At 43.4% G+C, this 26,588-nt stretch overlaps 1 protein-coding gene across 2 annotated transcripts in view; it reads right to left on the reverse strand.

Annotated features, from left to right (window-relative positions):
- LOC147034243 (uncharacterized) overlaps positions 1–26,588 on the reverse strand; it is a 74,084-nt gene that overhangs the window by 19,312 nt on the left and 28,184 nt on the right. For both annotated transcript variants that reach the window (XM_085879141.1, XM_085879133.1), the window contains 2 exons: positions 25,275–25,320; positions 24,796–24,929 (listed from right to left, as the gene is read on the reverse strand). In XM_085879141.1, the coding sequence (XP_085735267.1) occupies positions 24,796–24,929; positions 25,275–25,320 (180 nt within the window). The remainder of the gene's footprint in view (positions 1–24,795; positions 24,930–25,274; positions 25,321–26,588) is intronic.

Below are 26,588 nucleotides of genomic sequence, written 5' to 3' on the forward strand. Positions count from 1 at the left end.
CCATGCTTGAAATTTTTCGACGTTTGCCAGCGTATGACTCACACGTTCCGCATAACGCTGGCCATAAGTTGTAGGCACATTACGCGATCGTTGACACACGTCGACACACGTTACTCATGAGTCGAAACACGTCGAGGTAATGTTTAGCAGACTCGAAACTTATTTCTAACCTATGAGTAACGTGTTGTAGGCACGTTACGCGATCGTTGACACACGTCAACACACGTTACTTGTAAGTTACTCATAAGTCGAAACACGTCGAGGTAATGGTTAGCATCAGTGTTCCAGACTCCCTGGTGTTTTTTGGGGTTTTTTTTTTCTTTTCTTTGGTATGACAGTGATGTTGACACTTCGATTTCTAGTGCGGTTATAATATAATATAATTAATAGGCTGCCGCTCAACGATTTAAATCATAACCGCACTCGAAATCGAAGTGTCAACATTACCGTCATACCGAAGAAAAAAAAAAACAAAAACAGGGAGTCTGGAACACTGACGCTAACCATTACCTCGACGTGTTTCGACTGATGAGTAACGTACATGTAACGTGTGTCGATGTGTGTCAACGATCGCGTAACGTGCCTACAACTTATGCCAGTGTATGCGGAACGTGTGTCATACGCCGAGTACATCGAAAAATTTTCAACATGCTGAAAATTTGTCGGCGTACTTGCCGTACTACGACGTATGCCAGCGTGCTTCAGCGTGCTATTAATGTATACAAAACTTACCAATAACGTATTCGACGTGTGCCAGCGTATTCGGCAAATTTTTCATACGTCAGCATACGCTGTCTAAAACGTCAAGGTGTGACAGCAGCTTGACACTTCGATGTCTTGTGCGGTTATGATTTGAATCGTCGAGCCGCAGCCTATTAATAGCCTCTGCCACGTGATCGTCGGCGATACACTGCCGCGCTCTGCATAAGTTAGACTATCGTTGGGCATAGGTTGTGAACGGCAACAACACGCTTGGCATTCGTTGATATAAGTTATCTATATGTTATCGAAACGTTCTGTGTTCGTTACTAATACGTTATGCATACGTCCAACTCGTTATGAATACGTCCAAAACTGGAAAAAAAACATCAATAGTTCAGTGTACGCCAGCGTTTTACATACATTTTGATACCTTGCCATACGTTGGCTAAAACGTCAAGGTGTGACAGGCAGGGCCCGATTTACCATGTGGGGGGCCGTGGGCACAATGATTGTGGGGGGCCCCCAAATTTGGAGATTAATCAGCAACTTAAATTATAACTGCTTTTTCATCAACAACTGAACTTATATCTATAGATTTGGCAGATCCTGATCAGGAATGATTTGGCATACATGTTCACAAATTACAATGAAATCTGACAATATGACAAGATGGACCGATTGTTATTGATATGGCTGGTGACTTATCTATGAGCTGATGACTTATCTCTGAGCTCATTCTAAAATCAAATCACAAAAATGCTGTTGCTGCAAGAGTAAGAGATAGAGATGGACTAATAAAAGAAAATAACAAACGACGCACTCTCATTAATCATACTACGAACTTCGACGAAAAATCTTCTAACTTCTAAAAACCCTCTGGGCAAGAGAAATCCGAAATGGTGATTAATAGCCGACTTCCAGCGACCGCAAATATACGGCAGTGTCATCCACATCAATGAACATACACACGGTGCCTTAATCAATGGACAAACTTCCTGCGCGACTTCGCAGCAGCGAACTCGGACATGATACTGTCAACCTGCATGGAATTGAGCACATCAGATTCAGTTGAAATGATGGTCAGATTGACCAGTCTCTGCTGCCCCATCGTGGAGCGAAAATGGTTCTTGATAAGCTTGAGTTTCGAAAACGAGCGCTCCCCAGAGCAGTTCGACACCATCAGTGAGAGGTAAATCCGAAGCAGCACTTCCACGTTTGGGAAAGTATCGGTGAGTTTTCGTTCGATGAGAAAACTATACATCTCGAGTTCAGTACGGCCTGAGTCTGGCTCTGACTCCTTCATCATGGCTTGGAACTGAATCATTTCTTCTGTGAGGTCAGGTGATAGATCTTCCCGATACAGCTCGATGAGCTTCGAGCATGACTCTCGAATCTGCTTCACTTCGAGTTGAACAAGAGCACGCAGGAATCCAAATCTGCCACTCATCTCGCTGTAAGCGTTCGTACACTTTTCCAACTGCGACAGCAGTACGTCGATCACTGCAACGTATCCACTGATGCGAAAGGACTCCTTGTAGTCTAGTTCTACTTGTGGAGTGTGTCCGTAGTCCAAGGGAGCGAGGCGGACATTACGCTTTCGTCTACGCGATCTGCGAGTGAATTCCTCCGTACCTGAGCGCTCCACTCCATCAACAACTAATGTATCAAACTGACCGCGTAATGACTGCACGAAGCTCGCCAGTGACTTGAGGAGCTGCACGGCTGTGTTGAGATCGGTAGCTTGTGACTGAAGGGTTTTACTTGTACGATCAAATCCACCAAGGACAGGAGACCAGAAACCAGCATAGAACCCTATCTCGAGCGTGCACATCGTTTGGTGAAGTGTCTCGGCGGTGTTTCTCGTTTCACTATTCAGTTGTTCATCGTTTGCGATTTCATCGAGGACATCCGTGATTTCGCTGTAACCATCGAGAAGAGCTCAGGTTGCATCAGAACGAGCTGATCAGCGAGTGTCGCTGAGGCGCTTTGGTACTTGCAGACCTTTGACTTTCAGGGCGTCAAATAATCTTGCGTAGCGCGATGTGGAAGCTGTAAAAAAAATACATACACTTGTTCCACGAATTCAAAGAATGCTACCCCAGGTCGACAGCATCCCACGGCTGACTGATCGACTAAGTTCAGTGAGTGCGTCACGCATGGCGCAAATATTGCGAGAGTGTTCCCCTGTTTGATCATTCCCTGCATCCCTTTGTATCGGCCACTCATATTAGATGCGTTGTCGTAAGATTGTCCTCGGCAGTTAGCGATGTCCAATCCAGTGGCTTTCAAAAAATCCAGTAATGCCTTTGCTTGCTGGAGTCCAGTGTGTCCTGTGTTGCTCAGAAAGGTCATGAAACGCTCCACTGAAGCCTCGTTCTCGATGTATCGTAGAATAACTGTGAGCTGCTCGATGTGGCTTATGTCAGGAGTAGAATCGACTGACACGAGAAGTATTTTGCCTCTTTCACACGAGCGACGATGTTATCCAGAACATATTTTCCGATGAGAGAGTCTAACTCTTCACGTGTCGTAGATGATAAGTAGTTGGTGTGGCCACTACATTAGTTGGCATATTTCTGAATGTGCTGCGCCAAAAATGGATCGTATTCTGCAAGTAATTCCATTAAACCAAGGTAGTTACCATTTGTCCGTGACCCAACAATTTCATCCGATCCACGGAATGCGAGACCACGCTCATCGAGAAACGATATCACGCTCACACTTCGTTTCAGCATCTCCCACCAATAGGACACAATCTCACTCACCTGTTTGACGAGTTCAGTGTCCACACGACCTGCGGATGTTGCTCTGTCTGACAAGTGGATGATATTTGCACAATGTACATGCGAACGCTCATGCACCTCAATAGAACGACTGGCATGCTTCCAGTCATCGAATCCTTCCCCGCCCAGGGCAGTCGCGCCTCCAAAGAGCTTGCAAGCGATGCAGTACAGTTTTCCGGTTGATGTGGAGAAGTAAAGCCAGGACCTTTTCACGGACACTCCGTTTTGTAGTCTATGGTAAAAAAGATTCTTGGAGCAGCAACGTTTCCTACCTTCAACAAACTTTATGGATGAATCAAAGGGACCAGTCGAATTCTGCAGGGGCTCCAAATCTCGTGATGCCCAGGAGTCGATCATCCCTGACGACGGTTGCTCAGGAGGCCAACATCCAATGCAATTGGCAAAGCCAGGTCTACGATCAGTCAGCATATCTCGCACTTCTTCATCTGATGCATGTTCTTCATCGGTGGAACCTTCCGAGATGTTGGGCAGATCTTGACGCCGGGAGTTGCGTTGCCAAATCCGCTTGTTCTGTCTCTGTTGGTGTTCCAGCCTCTGTCATGGACAAATCGCCTGTTTGTGCAGGAGTGAAAAACTCAGATTTTCTGGGTCTTGTCGACGATGGCCTTGTGTCTTTCATCTTTTTCCTTGGAACGTTTCCGCTTTTGAGTACCACTGTTATATTTCCGTGGAGACCTGGATTTGTGCCTGTCGTCACCGAAGCCGCTCGTGGTTTCTGCAGCTGGTAGGTACCGAGTAACCGAGATATCGTCAGAGTGCACGTGGGACGTAGCAGAATCACGAACAATAAGTATGTTTCACACACCTGGAACATAGAAAGTCACACCGTGTTACTGTGCTGTGCGCGCCAGTAAGCAGGGTACTGACAGCGTTCCCTGCCAGCCGCAGTTTCAGTGTGTACAATACTACCCCTGCCAACCGTGTGCTGTGCTGGCCTGGCCTAGTTTTACCACATCGACTTTCACCTTTTCACCTCTCCTCTGGCTGGACCTCTGGCGGGCAGTGCCCTAGTTAGTTTGTCACGCTCAACCATCCGAAGCATCGATGATCGATCCAAAAAAAGATCCGAATGCGGGCCCCAATGCCCGAGGCTTGCCCCGGGAATTTTTGACCACGTTGGATCCGTTCTGTGGACCGTGGAAGAAACGGCTTGAAAAAGCCAAAGCTTGAAAAGGACCCTCACAATGACAGACAATTTTGAAAAGATATCCTTACAAAGAGTTTACAATCTTCATTCACCGACAACAAAACTTTAGAAGCACATTTTCAACGGATTTTCAAAATGTCATCGAAAATGTGGGGGGCCCGGGGCCATGGCCCCACCTGGCCACCCCTAAATCTGGTAGTGGTGACAGGGCCCTTACTTGTAAGTTACTCATAAGTCGAAACACGTCGAAGTAATGTTTAGCGTACCCGAAACTTATTTCTAACCTATGAGTAACGTGCTTTGAACCTATGTGTAACGTATCTCCAACGCATATTGACGTATGTAGATGTATTTGACGTCTTCTGGACGACCACAGAACTTGCTGAACGTGTTATTAACTTACAGCTACCGTATAATGGCGTATCGGCAGTGTTTAGGGGAATTGGTATATAAAAATGGGGTTCACACAGGAGGAACCTGTCAGTGTTCCAGACTCAATGGTTTTTTTGGGGTTTTTTTTCTTCGGTATGACGGTGATGTTGACACTTCGATTTCTAGTGCGGTTATGATTTAAATCGCTGAGCGGCAGCCTATTAATATTATTATATTATACCGCACTAGAAATCGAAGTGTCAACATCACCGTCATGCCGAAGAAAAAAAAACAAAAAAAAACATGGAGTCTGGAACACTGATGCTAAAGGCCCGGTCACACCTTGACGTTTTAGCCAACGTATGCCGATTTTTGAATTTTTTTTCTAAAACGCTGGCACACGTTGAATACGTTATGGGTAAGTTTTGATAACATTGAGAGCACGCTGAAAAACACTGCCATACGTCGTTGTACGCTGGCTTTAAACGTTGTACTTTTTGGTTGTCCTCAAATTTTTTCATGCTTGAGATTTCAGGACGTATGCCGGCGTATGACTCACGTTCCGCTACGCTGGCCACAAGTTGTATGCACGGTCTGTGATCGTTGACAGACGTCAACACATGCTACTTGTAAGTTAATCATAAGTTGAGACACGCCGAGGTAATGTTTAGCGTACCCGAAACTTATTTCTAACCTATGATTAACGTGTTGTTGGCACGTTACGCGATCGTTGCCACACATCGACAGATGTTACTTTTAAGTTACTCATAGGCTGAAAGACGTCGGTATAATGGATCGTCCTTGCGTCAGCGTCCACGGCCACGGCCAGGACACTTATTTGCAGCATTCTTCAAACTTTTCTTCGGCATGACGAGGATGTTCACACTTCGATGTCTAGCTTGGCTATGATTCCAATTGTCCATCGGCAGCGTCTATTTAAAATAGTCGAGTTTGAGCGTTTTAACACGTTCAGAAGAAACGCTTCAAATTTCCAAACCCCAGCATCAAAAAACAAAGGCGAGTGACAGCAATTTAAATCGTTCATTGTAAACAATGAAAATAGCTGAGTGGTAGCGTTTCAAAGTCGTTGAGTGTAAAAAAAAATCCAATTGTTGAGTGCAAGCGTATACTTTCAATAGTGGAGATGCAGCCATTTAAATCGTTGAGTGGCAGCCTATGAATAGTGTTGTGGTTGACGAAATTCACAAACCACCATTCAGGTCCCTTAGGTGAGATATCTCTGTAAGTATATGTGTAGTTAGGCCCAAACCCGTTGTCTAGAGGGAATAAATGTCATTTATGCGGGCTGCGACTCTTCAGGATAGCCGTTTTTCTTTTACTATCTTTATTTTGGACCAGCCGCCATTATTACCACCACCAACCACGTCTCAACAGCCATCACAACAACAACCACCAACCACAACACCGCTTCACAATAACAACCACAACGCCGCTTCACAACAACAACCACCAACCACAACGCCGCTCCACCACAACCGCCACGACCTTTACCGTCACAACTCGCCACCATCTCATCCACACCATCTCGCGCCACTCGTGGGCGCCGATGCTGGACTCGTGCGGGGCGCGCACCGAGCAGCGTGTTCAAAAACATCACGGACTTTCCGCAGAAAACGGATCAAAAACGACTCGCGCCCACTTTTGTTCCGTCCAATCGGTGAGCGAGGGGCGATTTGGCCCCGCCTCCAGGGCGTTGGAGTGAGGACGCTATATGCAAATTCATGGATCAAAAAGCATTCACGCCCACTTTTCCTCGGGCCAATGGGGAGCCAGCAAGAGAGGTGAAGGGTCGGAGGCAGAGGGTCAAGGGTGAAAGAGCGAAGCCACGGGGCTTATAAAAACGGCTGCGTTCGTCAGTCAAGTTCAGTTCAGTTGGAAGTTCGAGTTCAAGTGTGCGGAGTTCAAGAGAGTCGTCGGTGGAGCTCGAAAGAAGTGGTACTAGTCAGAGTGAAGAGGACGGAGCTGTGGAGAGGTGACGGCGGCGAAGGCGGACGAGGGGGTGCTCGCGTCGGTGCCGGGAGCTGCACAGGGAGAGGCCAGCAACGCGACCGAGGTGGAGGAGGAGACGCTCGCCGCGGGACCCGAGACAGGGTGATATCCTCCTTCCCCCGAGCATCAGCAACCCCCTCCTGTTTCCCCCCGCGCTGAGATAGTGCGACAAAGGGGGCCCCCTTCCCACCCCCTACCAGACACTGTCCGCGAGGCCCGCGGAGTTGAGGCACCACCGCCGCTCCGCGTCTCATCATCAGACGGGTAGGCCCGACACGGTCTCGGCCCCAGGCCCGCCTACCCCCCTCATCCTGGAGGGTGGTTCTCTTTTCTTTTGCTTTGGGAATATGTGTTGTCGGCCCCGTCTGTGAAGTAAAATTGTATAAGTGTTGCCGTGTGCCCGGTAGTCGGATAGATCTGCATTGTTGCATTTGCTTTTTGTGTAATATTGCATTGTCTTCTTCTTTTACATGTGCTTTTGGTGGAATTGTATATGTGTGCTTTCCGTTCATCGCGAAATAAATGTGCTTATTGTTGAACTGTTTTCCCGCTTCGCTTCGTCTTTTCTTTCATTGAATCTCCATCTTGCTTCACGTAAAGGGTTGGTCGTGGGCTAAAACGCCCGATAATTAATCGAACCGTCGAGGCCGACGAATAACACCGCTCGGTTATCCCGATAGTACGGAACGGGTCGCTTAAAGTGGCCCGTGTCCGAAGTCGACCTGCGGCAAGGTGCGATCGCCCGGTCTACCCTCCGTGTGGGTACTTAGGTAGGTCGAATTTGGCGAGCAACCCTATCCCACGCGGGGGCCGATTGGCACGATCGTGGTGAGACCGAAAGGTCCACCCGTGACTGGTTCCCGGCGTTAGTCCGAGAGGGTCACGACTGGATTGTCCGTCCGGTGGGCGACGTGCCGCGATTCGAGTTACGTGGCCGTCCGCACGCCGGCGGGCGCGAATCCGCAACAATAGCAAACCCTACGTCACCGGCAAAGATAAACTGCCGCACGATATGGATAAGTTAGGCTATCGTTGGGCATAGTTTGTGAACGCCGGCTTCACGATAATTATTCTTGGTATATCGTATCTATAAGTAATCAAAGCGCTCTATGCACATTATTAGTTCATTGTGCATTTGTCCAACCCGTTATGAATATACCGAAATCGTAAAAACAAGCTATAGCTCATTGTTGAAAAAGCCCCATAAAAAATTAGCCGCGAAGAACTTCGAACAATGGTGCAAAGATGTCTCCTACCCGTGGACACGCGGACGCAAGGAGGATCCATCATAACCCACACCCTCCCCCTCACACTCACCTACTACTGCCAACATGAACAAACTACTACTAATACTAATACTGATACTGATACTGATACTGTTACTGCTGACATGGACATCGACTCAAAAAGGACTCGAAAACACTGTTGGGTTCCCCTTTTATGAACACCATTTTTATATACCAATTCCCAAAACCGCTGGGAACACGTCTTTATATGGCAGTTGTAAGCTAGAAACACGTTCATTTTTTTTTTTGTCGACCGGAAGATGTCATTGGAATACGTCTACATACGTCGATGTGTGTTGGGACTACGTAAATAATTGGTTCAAAGCACGTCAAACATAAGTTAGAAATAAGTTTCGCGTAAAAAAGACATTACCGCGACGTGTTTCGACTTATGAGTAGCTTATAAGTATCCTTTGTGGACGTGTGTAAGCGTCCACATATCGTGTGTACAACTTATCCCCATCGCATGCGGAACGTGTGTCATACGCCGAGTACGTCGTAAAATTTTGAACATGTTTAGAATTTCTTGACGTACTCTACTTACTACGACGTATGATAGCGTACTTTAGCGTTCTACTCACGTATACCAAACTTACTCATACCGTATTTGACGTGCCCCAACGTTTTAGACACATTTTTCTTAGGTCGGCATACGCTGGCAAGATCGCCAAGGTGTGACCGCTATGTTGACACTTCCATTTCTACGGCAGTTATGATTCGAATCGTTGTGCGTCAGTCTTTTGATAGGCTACGTCACGACATCGTCGGCGATGCGTGCAACGCGCTATGCCTAAGTTAGACTACCGTTGGGCATCGGTTGTGTAGGCCGACAACAGGTTCAGCATTCGTTGGTATAAGTTATCTATAACACAACGAAACGTTCTGCGTCCGTTACCAATGCGTTATACATAAGACCAAGTCGCTATGAATACGTCCGAATCTTTAAAAAGAAACATCAAAAGTTCAACGTAAGCCAGCGTTTTACATAAATTTTAATACGTTGCCATCGCTGGCTAAAACGTCAAGGTGTGACCGGGCCTTAAACATTACCTTGACGTGTTTTGACTTATGAGTAACTTACAAGTAACGTTTGTTGACGTGTGTCAACGATTGCGTAACGTGCCTACAACACGTTACTCATAGGTTAGAAATAAGTTTCGGGTATGCTAAACATTACCTCGACGTGTTTCAACTTATGAGTAACTTACAAGTAACGTGTGTCAACGATCGTGTAACGTGCCTACAACTTATGGCCAGCGCATGCGGAACGTGTGAGTCATACGCTGGCATACGTCGAAAAATTTCAAGCATGTTAAAATTTGTCAACGAGTTCGGCGTACTACGACGTACTTCAGTGTGCTCTTAACGTATACAAAACTTACCCATAACGTATTCGACGTGTGCCAGCGTTTTAGACAAATTTTTCATACGTCGGCATATGCTGGCTATATCGTCAAGGTGTGACAGGGCCTTTACACATGTGTGAACCAATTCAGAATTGCCACCCTTTCATTAGAAGTACCACGAGCAACCTGAATATGTGATATTTTAATGTCGAAACTATAGAATATCAAAAGCGAAAAGTCGAATAAGTAGTATTTTAGACCTTTTAACCCTTTTGACCTTTCAACAACTTAGGCCCCTTTACCCCATTTAGTTTAGACCCCTTACACTTTTTATACCCACAAGACCATTAGACTCATTAAGACCCTTTCGACCCTTACACACCTTAAGACTCTGAGACCTTTTAGACATATTCAACCCCCTTTAGGTGCACCCCACACAAACATTTATAGTCTTCCTGTAATATTCAGACTTTACCTTTTTCAGCAAGTAATGCACAAACTCCACTCACCCAGAAGCTGGATACTGATGCAACTCGAAGCCAACATCCCAAGAAAAATTACAAAACTGTCAGAAAATTTCCATAAAGACAATATCTGAAAGTAAAAGTTGGCCGGTGCAGCCTCACTCTGCTTATGGCGAGTCACATGGCTCAAGACAGTTTACACTCAAACTGGTTGCGAGGCAACACTAATACGTGCCTTTTTCACTTCTTATTTTATAATGTTTGCGTATTTACATTAAAAAATCACTACAGCTGCAAACTTTTAAATAAATAACTCTTTCCAATCACTAATTCTTGATTTACTTGAGTAATACATCTGCTTGTAGTTCTCTCACAATCTATGTCATCAAATAAAAAAGCTTAAATATTGATTAATTATGTATGTCCATCGGATGTACCCAAGTATTTGCTTGGTTTCTGCAAGCATGCCCCACTTGTATATACACTCAGTGTATAAAACATGATGAACGCCTTCCTAATATTGAGTTGCACCCCCTTTTGCCCTCAGAACAGCCTCAATTTGTCAGGGCATGGACTCTACAAGGTGTCGAAAGCATTCAACAGGGATGTTGGCCCATGTTGTTGACAATGCTTCCCACAGTTGTCAACTTCGCTGGTAGTAGATCTCTACTCTGAAGAGCTCATTCCATCTCATTCCACAGAGGCTCAACTGGATTGAGATCTGGTGACTAGGTAGGCCACTGCAGCAATCTGAATTCACTGTCATGTTTGTGGAATTATTCCTGGACAATCCTAGTCTTGTGGCATTATCCTGCTGAAGAAATCCATTCGCCGATGGATACACTGCCGTCAAGAAGGGATGCACCTGACTGGCAATGATGTTCAGATATCCTGTGGCATTTAAACATTGCTCCACTTTTATGAAGGGGCCTAATGTGTGCCATGATAACGCACCCCACACCATCACACCACCACCACAAGTCTGCAATGTTGACACACGGCATGATGGATGCATGTATTCATGTGGTTTTCTCCATACCCTAGTCCTCACATCTGCGTGAAGCAACAGGAATCGGGATTCATCAGACCAGGCGATGTTTTTCCAATTCTCCAGTGTCCAATGTTTTTGTTTTTTTACTGAAAGAAGTGGAACTTTGTACGGTCGTCAGCTGCCATATGTCATCCATGTCAAGGTATGATGAGTTGTGGATTATTTTATGATCTTTTGGTACCAATGTTGTACTGGACTGTCAGTCGACTAACTGTAGCCCATCTGTTGCTCTGCACAATTTGTGTCAACCTTCATCAATGAGCTGTTTTCAACCTCTGGCCTGCTGTTGGCTGGATGTCCTTTGGGTGGTGGACCATTCTGAAAACACATGGGAAATTGTTGAGCATGAAAAACCCAGCAGCATTGCAGTTCTTGACATACTCAAACTGGTGTGCCTGGCACCTATTACCATACCACGTTCAAAGGCACCTAAATCTTTTGTCGAGCTCATTCACCCTCTGGCACACATTAGGCCCCTTCATAATCCATGTCTTCATACTCCATGTCATTAAGCCCCTTCATAATCCATAATCCATAATACACAATCCATGTCTCAATCATCTCAAGGCTTTAAAATCCTTCTATAACTTGTCTCCTCCCATTCATCTGCACTGATTGAAGTGGATTTAACAGGTGCAATCAATAACGGATCATGGCTTTCGCCTGAAATCACCTGAGCTGTCTGTTTCATGGAAAGAGCAGGTGTTCCTAATGTTTTGTTCACTGAGTGTATAGACAAGTAATAAAAACATTTTAAACAAGAAAAAGAGCAATCAGAGATTGCAGACCCTTGCCAGGACTTGTTTTATGTGGCGTTTGTGTACTGGTGTGTTACATAATTAATAAGAGACATAATTGGAACTGCCACTTTATAACTGCTGGCAGTGATGATCAGGTACTAAGATTTCCTGCTTTGATGCAATCCTGCTTTGATTGGACACCTAACCCTGACCCATGACGTTTTTAAAATTATTATTCAAATTAATTCATCCATCCATCGAGACCATACTCTGCAGAGCGTTGGTGCTGCCAAGGCAGTCTCCTGGGCTATTGGGCACAATCCTGGACAGGTTTCCACTCCAATACAGGATACCAGCAAGCTGCTACTCATTTTTCCAACCTCAAAAGGATGACAGGCTGAGTCAATCCCACTTGGTATTAATTCAACAGCCAAGTGGGATTTGAACTCAGGATCCTAGGATCCTAAGCCCACCACCTTAACCATTAAGCCAACACCAGGCATAATTAATTTAGAATGGGATTAAAATAAATTCAAATCAAATTGAAGACCAAATAGGTACAGTCCTGCATTTGAGAAATCAGAAGGAACCCAAACAAGCAAAAAGCAAAGATGAAGTCTTCAGGATTAACCTGGATAGGATTCACATTTCAGCTGCTACTCCTCTACCCTCAAACCCATACAGGGTACAGCAAAGTGAGCCTTATTAAAAAAACAAACAAAAAAAAACAACGCCAGATCAAAAAAAATAAATAATTCTGGCTGCCAGACCATGCGTCCGATCAAGTTTAAATTTAAAACATATATTCCCCATCACTACTAGTTCATAATTATGAAGTTTCACATCTTCATTGAGCAGTTTCAGAGAAAACATTTTTTTTTCTTCAATCCAATATGGCTGCCAAACCATGTGACCTATCAATTTTTCCTTTACAAAGTTGTACACCCATGGCTTGGGGAACATTTTTGTGAAGTTTCCCCTCGATCTGTCTTGCTGTTCTGGAGAAGAAGATTTTGAAAATAGTTTTTAGGGTAAATCCAAAAGAGCTGCCAAATCATGTGACCTATGACATCATATGTGTAAACCTTTTGTGTTCAGCCACTTCAGAGAAGAAGATTTTTGAAGGCTTAAAAAAAAAACACAATATAGCTGCTAAATAACGTGAACGATGTTGTCATCAAAGTTTTTTTCTGTGGACCATTTATCCCTCGATGACCCTCAAAAAATTTTCATGCTGATCATATGTAGCGTTCTACATATGCAATGATGACATCATAACGGAGGCACCTACGACATCATAAACATCACAATTATTCCCCATGAGGAGTACTTGCCAGGTGCCAAGTTTCAATTTTTTTCTCTGGTGTGGTTTCAGAGATACAAAGGTCCAAAGTTTTCCATTTTTCCAACATGGTTGCCAGACCAAGTGACATATGACATCATAATTATCAATAAAATATTCTACATGAGTTGTCACTCCTATGGTGAAAATTTTGTCTCAATCTGACAAGCGGTTGTGGATAAAAACAAACAAACAAACGGACCCAAATGCAATATCTTCTCCTTCGGCGAGTGTAAAAATGCAAAAGGATGTCGGGATGTTACAAGGTAGGGATGGTCACGAGAATTGATCATTTAAAACCATCCCTACATCTTTCTTTGAATAATGGTTGTCCCTAAAAAAGACAGTTATAACACACACACACACACACACACACACACACACACACACACACACACACACACACACACACACACACACACACACACACACACACACACACACACACACACACACACACACACACACATTCAGTATCTTTTCTTGGGACAACCATTATTCAAATAAAGATGTAGGGATGGTTTCACATGATCATTTCTCTTGACCATCCATACCTACCTTGTTTACATACTTTTTGGAGTAACATCCCCACAACCTTTTGCATTTTTAGCCCATCCTCCACTCAGCAGGAGATGGGGGTGTGCAATCATGTGCGTGTCTGTGTGTCTGTCTATCACGACTATAACTTTTTTTTTTACCATTTGAGCATTTTTTGTCAAACTTTCAGCAAAGCTGTATGATGAGAATATGGAGAAGACAAATTAATAATTAGGTCAAAAGGTCAAAGGTCAGCATCACATAAAATCGTCATTTTCATACAATGGACCTGAAATTTTAAGAATTATCATATTAGGTCACTGAATTAGTTCACCATTCAAAAGCCAGAAGCCGGTTTTTTTTGTTTGTCTTGTTTTTTTTCCGATCAAAAGGTCAAAGTTGCATAAAAATCATCAATTTTCATCCAATTGACCTGAAATTTATTTCATCCAATTGATTCGGAATTTAAACAGGGTTTGTGTATTGGGTTACTGAATTGGTTCACAAAATGCTTGAAGCTGATTGTTTTGAGGTCAAAAGGTCTGGGTCACTGAATAGGTTCAATCAAAAGCAAGAAGCTGAATTTTTATTTATTTATAGATCAAAAGGTCAAGGTTGCATAAAATTGTCAATTTTCATCCAATTTACCTGAAACTTTCAGAATTTTCATATTGGGTCACTGAATTAGATGAAGGGATGTTACGGGTGGGACCAAAATAGGTAGAAGCCGAGTTTTTTTTTTTTTTCTTTTTTTCTTAAATAGATCAGCAGGTCAAAGGTCAAGGTTGCACAAAATTTTCATCCAATTGATTTGAAATTTGAACAGTGTTTGCATATTGGGTCACTGAATTGTTTCACAAAATGCGAGAAGGTGATTGTTTTGAGGTCAAAAGGTCCAGGTCACAAAATTGTCAATCCATGTGATTGACTTGAAATCTGAGCAGGGTTTGCATATTGGGTCAATCAAGCCAATTGCTTTTGAGGTCAAAAGGTTAAGGTCGCCTAAAATCGTACTGTAATTAAAAAAAAAAATTTCGTCATGTTTAGCAGACAGAAGAAGAAGTCTGAATACAAAGTGGACGCAGACAGGCTATGCATTTTCAGATGCTTTCTAGCTTAAAATGTTTTTATTCCATGTTTCTTTACTTCTTTTTTCGAAATGTATATAGATGTTCGACGACGGATTGACAAATAAATGTTGGAGTACAAACTTTATAGACGTGCTCATATTGTAATGGTACTGTACATACTTTATAGATGATATAATACTCTAAATAGTATGTCTTTCTGTCACCAACTTCCAGATAATATGGCACCATTAATCACATCCATATTTTGGCCCTCAGACAAAAATGTCTCGCGGCCCTGCCCCCACCAGGCTGATTGACCGTCGTAGTCCTGCTCACTCCCTGATACCTTCCTTTTTCCTTTCAAGGGAATGCAGTTTTGCATACTTTTTGTGGAATCTTTTCAAGCTATTAAAATTACGATGGAAAAGGATGTGGGCAACAAGGAAAAATCTGTCGGATGGGAGTAGAGTCATTGCCATTGAGAGAAGCAGCTCGGAAATACGCTGTCTGAAGATGATTATTACTGTATTATTATGATGAACGAGAAGATTGGCCGCTTTTCGACCGATCTCGATTTTTAGATCCTCGTGGAGGATCTCTAAGTCTTACTCACGTTGTTGTTCTTGTGGACTTTTTTTGTTTCACAGCCTACAGTTTTCATTGAAACTTCCTGAAACTTGGTGTATATATGTAAAAATACCTTGCGCAGACAGTGACGATCTCCAATTTTGAAAATTCCTCCGAGAAAAAAAAGTTACGACGTCAAAATATCTCCGTTAATGGAAATCGCCGAAAAAAATTATCTCCGAAACTAGGCAAGCTTTTTGAATTCTGTTTGCGGGAATCGAACAGGGCATTAGCAGAGATGAATTACTGCACATATGATACATCACCATGACGTCATATCAATTTTTATGACGTCATTCCTATTTTTTTACATTTTTTTTTGTTTCACAACCCAGAGTTTTCATCGTATCTTCGTGAAACTTGCCATGTATATGCAGAAAGCCCACGCGCAGGCAATAAACATCGCCGATTTTGGAAATTCTTCCTAGAAAAAAAGTTAACGTCTTAATATCGCCACTAATGGAAATCGCCTACACCATTATCTCCGAAACTAGTTTGTTTCACAGCCTTCAGTTTTCATCGAAACTTCCTGAAACTTGACACATATATATGTAAAATACCCTGCGCAGATAGTAAGCATCTCAGATTTTGAAAATTCCTCCAAGAAAAAAAGTTATGACGTCAAAATATCTCCACTAATGGAAATCGCCTAAAAAATTATCTCCGAAACTAGGCAAGCTGTTTGAATTTTGTTTGCGGGAATCAAGCCGGGCATTAGCACAGATAATTTATCGCAAACCTGATACACCACAATGACGTCATATTCGTTTTTATGACGTCATCATTAAGAGGACGAGGATCTTAGCTCATTCGAGCTTGTTTTGATTTTTTTTGCTTTTGCCATGGTCTGGAGGACTGAAAAGTGAAAAGTGATACCTTCCTTTTTCCTTTACAAAAGAGAATCAGCTGAGCAAACCAGGTAGGCTCTTGTATGTAGCCCATGCGACTTTTTAGAGATGATATATGCTCCAGCTTTAATTATGTATGTAGCGGGTGGGACCAACATTTTTTTCTGTGCCACCCCGACATGGAGAATACTAATGCACACTCTCTGATTATATATATATATATATATATATATATATATATATATATATATATATATATATATATATATATATATATATATATATATATATATTGGTTACGAGACTTCCGTTATTCTCAGGTTTTCCGTCTGTCTGTATGTATGTAATGGACAGCTTTGGAGGCCAGGAGTCAACCGATTTTGATGAAACTTGACTGGTAGGTTCATACCAGGATCTAGTTGTATGCTTTTGAGCACTGTTGCTATGGACGCCACCGTTGCCCAGCAACGGGACTTTGAAAATTTTGAAAAAAATCCGAAAAATATTTTTATATATATATTTTTTGAAAATCAAAAATCGGCTTCCGCGCTTTTATGCACACTATAATCAACCTCTTTGTCAAAAAAATTCAGCCCGATCCGTCAAAAACTGTATGACTAGTATACACTTATATAGCGACCACCCATGTCGCCTTCCAGCTTGTATATACCGTATATGTATATGTATATGTATATGTATATATATATATATATATATATATATATATATATATATCATTTCTGTTAACGTCTGTGCGTAATTTGACGTATCTCTTCCAAAACTGCCAGACGGATTGTTGCCATTTTCGGCATGCGGGTCCTCTGTGGTCTAATGAATAGCATGGGCTATGTGAGATCGTGCCAGATGGATAGGTTTGGGAATTTTGGGCGATTTTCTAATTTTTACATTCGTTTGCATGGCGACGTGTGACGTCATCGCTGAGAGACGTAATTCCGTCATGACATCGGTCATTTGCTGACGCCATTACGTCTGTCGTCGACAGACCGTCACCGCTGAGAGGGGTAATGCCACTCCTCGAAAACAGCGTCTGCAATGTAAAACCCTCTTCTGCACATGCTGACTACCTCAGAAGGTGAATTTGACACTAAAAATGTAACAAGAAACATTGTATTTGAAGTAAAGATTAATTTTTTTAAAATATTACTGCTCCTGTTCAGTCTCGGGCTCGGCCTATATCATGTTAAACTTGCCCCATCAGACGCCAACCTTCCAGTCACACTGCAGAGGATGCAATTTCCAGTCAGACTCGCATACTCGATGACCATAAACAAATCCCAGGGCCAAACATTTGACAAACTCGGAATATACCTCCCAGCCCCTGTGTTCTCCCATGGCCAACTATATGTTGCATTTTCACGTGCAAGAGGTTCCTCCTATATATCTATCAAAGTGGACAATAATTCCTCACAATGACTATTCAGCAACAAGACACTCACTCAAAATGTCATCTTAACTATTATGCCTCATCCACCTTTTGCCACCCATTAAACTCCGTGCGGAGCACGGGTATATGCCAGTATATATATATATATATATATATATATATATATATATATATATATATATATATATATATATATATATATATATATATATATATATATATTATAGTTTTTAAAGAAGAAGAAGACTCTTCCAACCAAAAGTAAAAACGACATCGACTCCGCCAATTTGAGCAAGAAAGCAAGAACAGACCGAGTCTCAGGTGACGTTTCACCAACTTCACAGCCGGCTTCCTCAGACACAATAGACACAGATACAATTGGTCTATTGTGCCTGAGGAAGTCAGCTGTGAAGCAATTGAAATATTGCCTGAGACGAGGTCTGCTCTTGCTTTCAGATATCTGAACTCAAGTTCAGGTCATATACATATTGTTATGTTTGTGGTGGTAGATGGAAGAATCTAATATGAAATAGAGTTGCTTTGTGTGGAGTTACTTGGTCTGTGGACATGCAGGAGGCATCTCAATGTGAGTAAGTGGGGAACTTGTGAGCTTAAGTGTTACGTGTTACCACATGAGGGGTGGTACGGTGTTAATTGCCGAGGGAGAAAGAATAAGTTTGTTTTTTTGTTTTGATTTGTTTGTTTTTTTGTATACCTTGTCGAGGCCCGGATGAGAGCTAACGCACAACGCACAGCAAGGGGGGCATGAGACAAGAGGGGTGGGAGTGGGAAGGACAAAACAGTGGGGAACAGAGACATTAGGAGATCTGTGGAAGGGAGAGGGATGGGGCAGGAAACACGGGGTATACAAGATGGACATTACAGGGACTTTCAGGGAGGAAAGCAGGGAATTTGAAGGAAGTGGGTTTGGGGTGGATTAATGGGGGTAGAAATGATCAAAGATTTGGATGGGGGATGATAAGAGGTGGTGGGGAACAGCTGTTTTGAAGGCCTGGAGGGAAGAATGGGATTGAACAGAGTGAGGGAGTTTATTCCAAAGGTGGGAAAACAGAGGAATGAAAGATTGAAGGTGAGCAGTGATTCGTGATTTTGGTAGTCTTACCAGAAGGGGGTTGTTGGTGGACCTTGAGCACCCTGCGGAAATATGGTGGGGACATATCGCAGACACAGCGGGGGGGGGGGCAGGGGCGAGACATGAGAGCAGGCCCGTCGCTAGGGGGGGCATTTGGATGCAATTTCCCCCCCATGGTGCATCTGGTGCCCCCCACTTGTACGCCACCCATTTATGCCCTGTTGCACCCTGTGAACAACTTAGTGTTTCAGGCCGAGCGCCCACTGTGACCTTGCTGTTTAAGAGTTCACCTGTGTGAACTAAAACCCTTATTCCAGATGTTCAACATGGTGAATAATGAGGCCTTCTTGGATAAACTGTTCTTTAATAATATCCTTCTTTGAATAACAGTCAAGAGATAAGTGTGCGCCTGTCAGCGCATCTCCAACAGTAATTGCCAAGACAATACAGTCCAAGACCACAAGATAAAATATAATAACGCAAACACCAACACCAGCAGCCATGACCTCGTGTCGAATGTCGATGTTGTGGGTGGTTATATATATATATATATATTTTTTTTTTTTTATATATATCGTGGATCATTTAGTTTTAAGGAATAGCCAATCAGCGTATTCGATATGGAGACCCTATTGAGCAGGTTACCTGATTGGTTGTAAGTTAGGTATAAATGTAATATCGTCATAATATGATAAAGGAAAAGAATTAAATTTACATTATTAAAGATGAAGTGCACGTGCACCACGTGACCTTCACAACCCGTCAACCCTCCATCTTACAAAAGTAATCTTATAATAACAATTAAAAATATGTGTGTTTGCAATCGTGCTTACATTTGAAATTATGCAGATAAAACCTGTTTTTGGTGCATGGATCATTTAATAAATAAAACCGTCAACCGTCAAATCTCGCGAGTCGCGAGATTAGTGACGCGAGTCGCGAGATTAGTGACGCGAGTCGCGAGATTAGTGACGCGAGTCGCGAGGGGCGAATCGCAGAGCACAAGCTTGCAGCAGGAGAAAAAGACGTGGATGATGGATAAACGAAAATGGCTCAGAAAAGGAAAAAATGCAAGCGACGAAAATGAAGAAGATGATGAAAGATATGTTGTGGGAGGAGGAGGAGGAAAAGACGATCATGTCGATGAAATACCGACAGAAGCTGACCAACCTGGCCAAGCCAGCAACGTCAGCCCTGCGGCTGGAGCCTCAGCGCAGGCAGCCGGGTTGCCACGCTCGGCAGCAGCCTCGGGATCGGGTGTGACTGTCAAGCCGCTTCCCGATGATCTTGGAAGTGAGAGACCGAGTCGAGTTGTTCTACAGCGGTACCCTGGCCATCTGTTGCAGAACAAGAGTCGCTCGTTTGTGTCCTCATGGTACCAGACTAATGAATGGCTGGAATACAGTGTGCAGACAGATGCAGCATTCTGCTATCCATGCAGGAAGTTTAACACCGCACGTGGCCCAGTGGACTCTACTTTCACAGTGCGAGGCGACCAGAATTGGAAACATGCCGTTGAGAAGGGCAGGGGGTTTCACAAACACGCAACTTCAAAGGAACATTTAACTTGTGTTTTGAGGTGGAAGGAGAATGAGAGGCGCATCGATTGTGGTTAGGAGATTTCCACACTCCTCAATGCTGACCAGCGAAATAAAAACCGGTACTATGTGTCTGCTCTTATAGATGTTGTGGGATTTCTCGCCGAAAATCAGATACCTTTTAGAGGGAGCCTTGATCATTTTGAGGATATTCCAGACGGGCACAGTGGGCTCTTCCTCTCGCTTTTAAACTACACACTCAAAAAACACCGAGCTAGCCGAAATAATAAAGCATATCCCACGAAACGCAAGCTATACTTGTCCGGAAATGCAGAATGAACTGATCTGCACATTGAGTAATGTTGTGACGGATGCCATCGTGGAAGAAGTAGGCACATCGTGGTTTACCATGAAGGTGGATGGGACGAGGGACCCCACTGAATGTGAGAACATATCAATCATCATTCGCTTTGTATCGGCATCAAATGAAGCAACAGAGCGTCTACTCACAATAGCTACAGCCGACGCTGGAGATGCAAAAACATTGACAGACCTAATAATTGCAGAGCTGATAAAAACAGGACTTGACATGTCAAAAATATTAAGTCAGGTGTACGACGGGGCTTCGGTAATGGCTGGGAAGCACGGTGGGGTGCAAAAGTTGTTGCAAGAGATATTGGAAAGAGAAATCCCCTATGTGCACTGCTTAAATCACCAACTCCATCTGGTAGTTATCCACGCACTGGCAGCAGAGAAAGCTGTCACTGATTTCCTCGAGGTTTGTTGTTGCCTGTACAAATTCTTCAGAAAGCCCACTGTTGCTGCACAGTATAAAGATAAGCGGTTAAAACGACTTCTTGATAAAAGGTGGACGGGACATTTAGCCACCGTGTCTGTGATCATAGGATCTTTTAAGGATATCACATTCTGACTGTCGGAGATTGATGCAGAGCGCGCCTACGGTGCAGAGATGAGGATGGAGGCTATTGGGCTTTTGCAGGAAGTCTCTGGGCCTGCCTTCATGTTCATTGCTATCTTTGTACAAAAACTGCTGATGTTGTTAGATGGCCCTAACAGACTCTTGCAGGCAGAGGACATGGACGTGCTAACGGGGTCGGAACTGGTGGCGAGTGCTACAGAGTGCGTGAAGAAACTCCGCTCTGAGGATGAGTTCACTGATCTGTGGAACAAGGCCAACGATGCTCGCACTTCTACACCTGCACCACCAAAACGGAGACGCACAATGCATAAGAACTTGGAACAGTTTGTAGTTTTGGAGACTACAGGACAAAACAACGACAATGACAAGACGGAACTGCAGAGGGTTTTTTACTGCGCAATTGACACTGTGCTTGGAGACATCGCTCGGCGCTTCAGTGAGCGCAACACACAACTCGCCCGTTCACTCGCTGCCTTGAATCCTGAAAATGGCACGTTTTTGGATCCCCACTTGCTTCAGCACATCATGACATTAACAAAATCAACCATCAGTGAAACAGAGTGTGTGGTTGCAAAGCAGTTTATTCACTCACAGACAGAAAAGCAGCCAAACGAGAGATGGACAACACAAAAACTCCTCTCAACATACCACAAAACGCTGGAAGCCATGCCAAGTGTAGTGACTGCTATGAGACTTGGACTAACACTTGGTGCGTCCACTGCCATGTGTGAAAACTCATTCTCAACATTGAGGAATGTCTTCACTGACCATCGATGGTCCATGCACCATGCACGCAAGGCACAACTGGTACGGCTGGCCTTCGAGAGAGACCTCACACGTAAATGCCTGAATGAATGGAAGGAGAAGGTCCTCAGAAGATTCCACACCGAGACACGTCGCCTGCAGCTCTTCTGACAGCGAGTACAGCGGTATAAAAACTATACGAGGAGTTCAGATTGTGTGTGTGACTGCTGGTGATGTGTGTGTGTGGTTGTGGTTGAAGTGTGGTTGTGGTCAGCACCCGCCGTGGTCGGCTGCTTTGTACTTCTGATGTTTAAGTTAAATGTTGTGTTTGGTGCTTTGCATATCCCATATCTAGTGCTTTGTGCATAACCTTACCTCTGTGTAATTGACTGCTTTAAATGCGGACCTTGTGGTATCTTCAGGCTGGTCGTATTTGCTGTTGATAGTTTAACGTGATGATCGCAGGTCATAGCGGACTGTATCTTATTTCAAAGTGCACTGATTCTGGTGCCAACCTCCCCCGTTTCGTCATTGTATCTCTGGTATATTGATTTTCGAATGCCAATTCTTCACAACACCTTGTATAAGTGCACCTGAATTGGTGCCAATTGTCTAATCATTGAATATTTGCATTGTGAATGTGCCAGTTTGTTGCGGCTCTTCTGCATTCGAATAATTTTAGGCCTAAAACATCGGAACATATTAAATCTAGCTGAGATCAATTTGGTAAGTATGCGACGGCAACCTCAGTATAGATGTGTCAATGCTGCATGAATACAATAGTATACAGGGTTATCAAAAATATTAAATATAATAATTGTGCCCCCCCATCCAGTTCATATGCCCCCCTTAATACTGAGCCCTGCCGGAGAGGAGACGGTAGAAGACAGAAAGACCACCAACCTTCCTGTGGTGAGAGAGTGAGAGGCCCAAAGACTCAGCCTCATCATGGGAGATGCCAATGATCCAAAATGCCGTGGTTTCCACAGCGTGAAGCTGAGAAAGGTGAGAGGCAGGAGCACCAGCCCAGAGGGGAGAGTAGTACTCCATCAGGCTGCGGATGAAAGCTTTGTATGTGGTCAGGAGCTCAGGTGGGCCAAGGAAAGACTGCACAACGGAGAATTCCCAGTCGGCGACTGGCTTTGGAGGCCAGTTCTCCAGTATGTGATTGCCCTCTGCAATTTTTCCCTATGTTTTATATTTCAAAATCGGAAATAAAGTTGGGGAACACATCCCTGAAACCACAATAAATGGACAGAAAGCCTCGCCTTCAAAGTGTGACAACAGGCGGTCATGTCTCAGAGGCTGGTGATTGATGGGCATGACGTCAGAAGCTAGCCGAGCAGGAGAAGCCCCGCCTTCCTGGGTTTGGTGCGTGCAGGCCACACCCCAGAGGCAGAGGATAGATATTGGTGTGACCAAAGTCAAAGGAAGGCAGGTTGCACATTTTCGGAGGAAAAAATGAGTTGGTTTGCGCATTTTGAGAGAGCCGTTATCAGTAGGCTGGACATTTTGAGCCATGATCAGAGTGAAGGCACAAGGCGCATTGTTTGGAGAGGCTATAGCAGAGGTTGAGCGCACGCCGAGGAAGACGACATGACCATTGAATTTGTGTTGAGGAAATTTTGCTCGTGTGATGAAGTAAGACGCTGGCCTTTTGCTCTTGGTCGGGTTGGTGAGGACAATCGGAGCACACAAAGTCATTACACTGGGGCTTTGAGCCTTGGTGTGGAGTGCCGCTCGTGGATTGCCTGGCATGCGTTTGTCCCGTGATGAGAGAAGTGCCATTTGCGTGCGTCTGCATGTGCAGATCGAAGCTCCTCGATTCCAGCTCCACAAGGATCAGTACTGAGCCGAGCTAAGTGCAGGAATAGTAAGTTAAAAGGGAAGGTTTTTCTTTTTACCTTGCTTCCCCATTGTCTGTATTTGCATCTGTGTGAGAGGCGCCTTGACCGTAGGATTTATTTTCTTTATTATTATCATCATTACCTTTTGAATTATTGTCTGTTATAAATATCAATTTGCTTTCATTAAATGTATTCCTTTTAAAAAGCTGTAGCCGTGTGCTGTCCTGTTGCAGTGTCCCTTGTGCTGTGCTACTCCTGGGTGGATCGTTTCTCTGCCATTACGCCCCATTAACGCGCGTCTGTTAATCTCTGAGTCTCGGTTGTTGCCTTCAAAGGAGAAGCTTTGCCATCTGTCCAGGTAGGGTATAAACTCCCCAGACACGACAATATATATATATATATATATATATATATATATATATATATATATATATATATATATACATCCAATGGGACCATACTCTGTAGAGAGCATTGGTGCTGCGTAAGCAGTCTCCTTGGCTGTTGGGCACAATACTGGATGGATCGCCACTCCGACACAGGATACCAACATGCTGGCACTCATTTTGCCAACCTCAGAAGGATGACAGGCAGAGTCAACCCCACTTGGTATTAATTCAACAGCTGAGTGGGATTTGAACTCTGGATCCTCGGATCCCAAGCCCACCACCCAAACCATTAAGCTAGCACCAGGCATACATACATACATACATACATACATACATACATACATACATACATATGTGTATGATCTGAACTTGAATTTTCTGCAGAATGAGCCACTGATTCAGAAAGGAGCACAAACAGGCCAACCTCGACCGTCGTTTAAACAAAAGGAAACCCTAATATTCACAACAACAGTGAAGCAAAATGAAATTTAACCTTTGAGGTGGGATTGCACGAGAGTGAATGCAGCAAAGAGAGTGCAGCATGCTGGATGGTGCAGCTGCTCGAACTGAAGAGAGAGTGCAACTCTTGCAGTGTCACTGGGGAGATGAGGTGCTTCTGCACATGATCTGTAAACAAACGGAATTCCATTTTCAGTCTCTATGTCAATTTCTTATTTTTATATTACAAAAGGCAACACACAAATCTGCATTAGGTTTGTAACTGCAAGACGTGAGATTTATACTGATTTTAATGAAAGGTGATTTTGGCTGTGCTTCATCTTCGCTTGTGGAGCATGACCTGAAGGTTGTGGAAGCATTGCGTGATTGATGTGACTTGGGCTTGATGGGACAAGTGACTCTTTTCTCAATGTTCTCTTATCATTGTGTAAGAAAATGAATGGATTTACTGATTATAATGTAAATTGATCACAGTTGCATGAATGAGTAAGGAAATGGAGAAATTGTTTTTACCTTCTGTGGATAACACTTGGAGGCAACTGCAAGCTTGACAGCACACCTGAGTTGAACCAGACATGACAAATAATCAAGAGAAAATGGCAGAGGTCGAACCAAATTTTTTTTCACGCCGTTATATGCCACAGCTGAAGAAAATAATATTCCAAACTCTTGATGTTTTGGTGGATCATACTTCATTGTTTCATCATCTAGGATTCTAGGCTATGTGGCACTTTTCATGTGGTCTGATTCAGTAGTTTCAAGATAACCGAACTTTGTTTTTTTTTTGACATAAACTACGAAAAGTTAAAATGTTCAATGACTGGTTCATTTTCTCACAGTTAAAAGTTATCTAGGAAATACAGAGCGCTGATAATGCAGAGAATAACTTACTGAATTAAACAAGCTCGAATGAGCTAAGATCCTCATCCTCTTAATGATGACATCATAAAAACGAATATGACGTCATTGTGATGTATCAGGTTTGCGATAAATTATCTGTGCTAATGCCCGGCTTGATTCCCGCAAACAAAATTCAAACAGCTTGCCAAGTTTCAGGAAGTTTTGATGAAAACTGTAGGCTGTGAAACAAACTAGTCCACAAGAACAACAACGTGAGTAAGACTTCGAGATCCTCCACGAGGATCTAAAAATATATATTGAAATCATCTTATGGGCTATATTGCGGATACAAACAACAGCACGCTGTAGAGCGCATACCTCCACCAGGCTGAACAGTTTACATTTTGTATCCCACTGATAGGTCAGATATGGATCCAGACCTCAACCAAAATCGAATCGGCTTGTTCTTCTTGCCTACCCAACTCATCCACCAAGTTTTGTCATAACTCGTCCACAAGTTTTTGAAATATCATGCTATATATCGTTTTTGGCCCCATATCTCTCAATGGTGAAGAATCGCTTAGAAAAAAAAAACAAAAAAAACTATTGCATCCAGATTCTGATCTTCACCAACATCTCATCGATTTGTTCTTCTCACACACCCAAACAGTCCACTAAGGTTCGTCTGACTCCGTCCATTGTGTTTTGAGATATCGTGCTCAACTGTATATCGCTTTTCGCATATCACTCAATGGTGAAGAATCGCTGAAAAAATTTCTCATATCCAGATTCGGATCTTCACCAAAATTGAATCAATTCTTCCATGTCAAACGCCCAATGTGTCCACCAAGATTCGTGCAAATCTGTCCTTAACTTTTTTGAGATATCGTGCCATGTATCATTTTTAGCCCCATCTCTCAATGGTGAAGAATCACTGAAAAAAAAAAATTATTGTATCCGGATCTGAACCTGGATCTTCACCAAAAT

Source organism: Eptatretus burgeri, chromosome 1 (assembly GCF_056783735.1).
Source record: "Eptatretus burgeri isolate ZD-2024b chromosome 1, Ebu_testis_v1, whole genome shotgun sequence".
Taxonomy (NCBI): domain Eukaryota; kingdom Metazoa; phylum Chordata; class Myxini; order Myxiniformes; family Myxinidae; genus Eptatretus; species Eptatretus burgeri.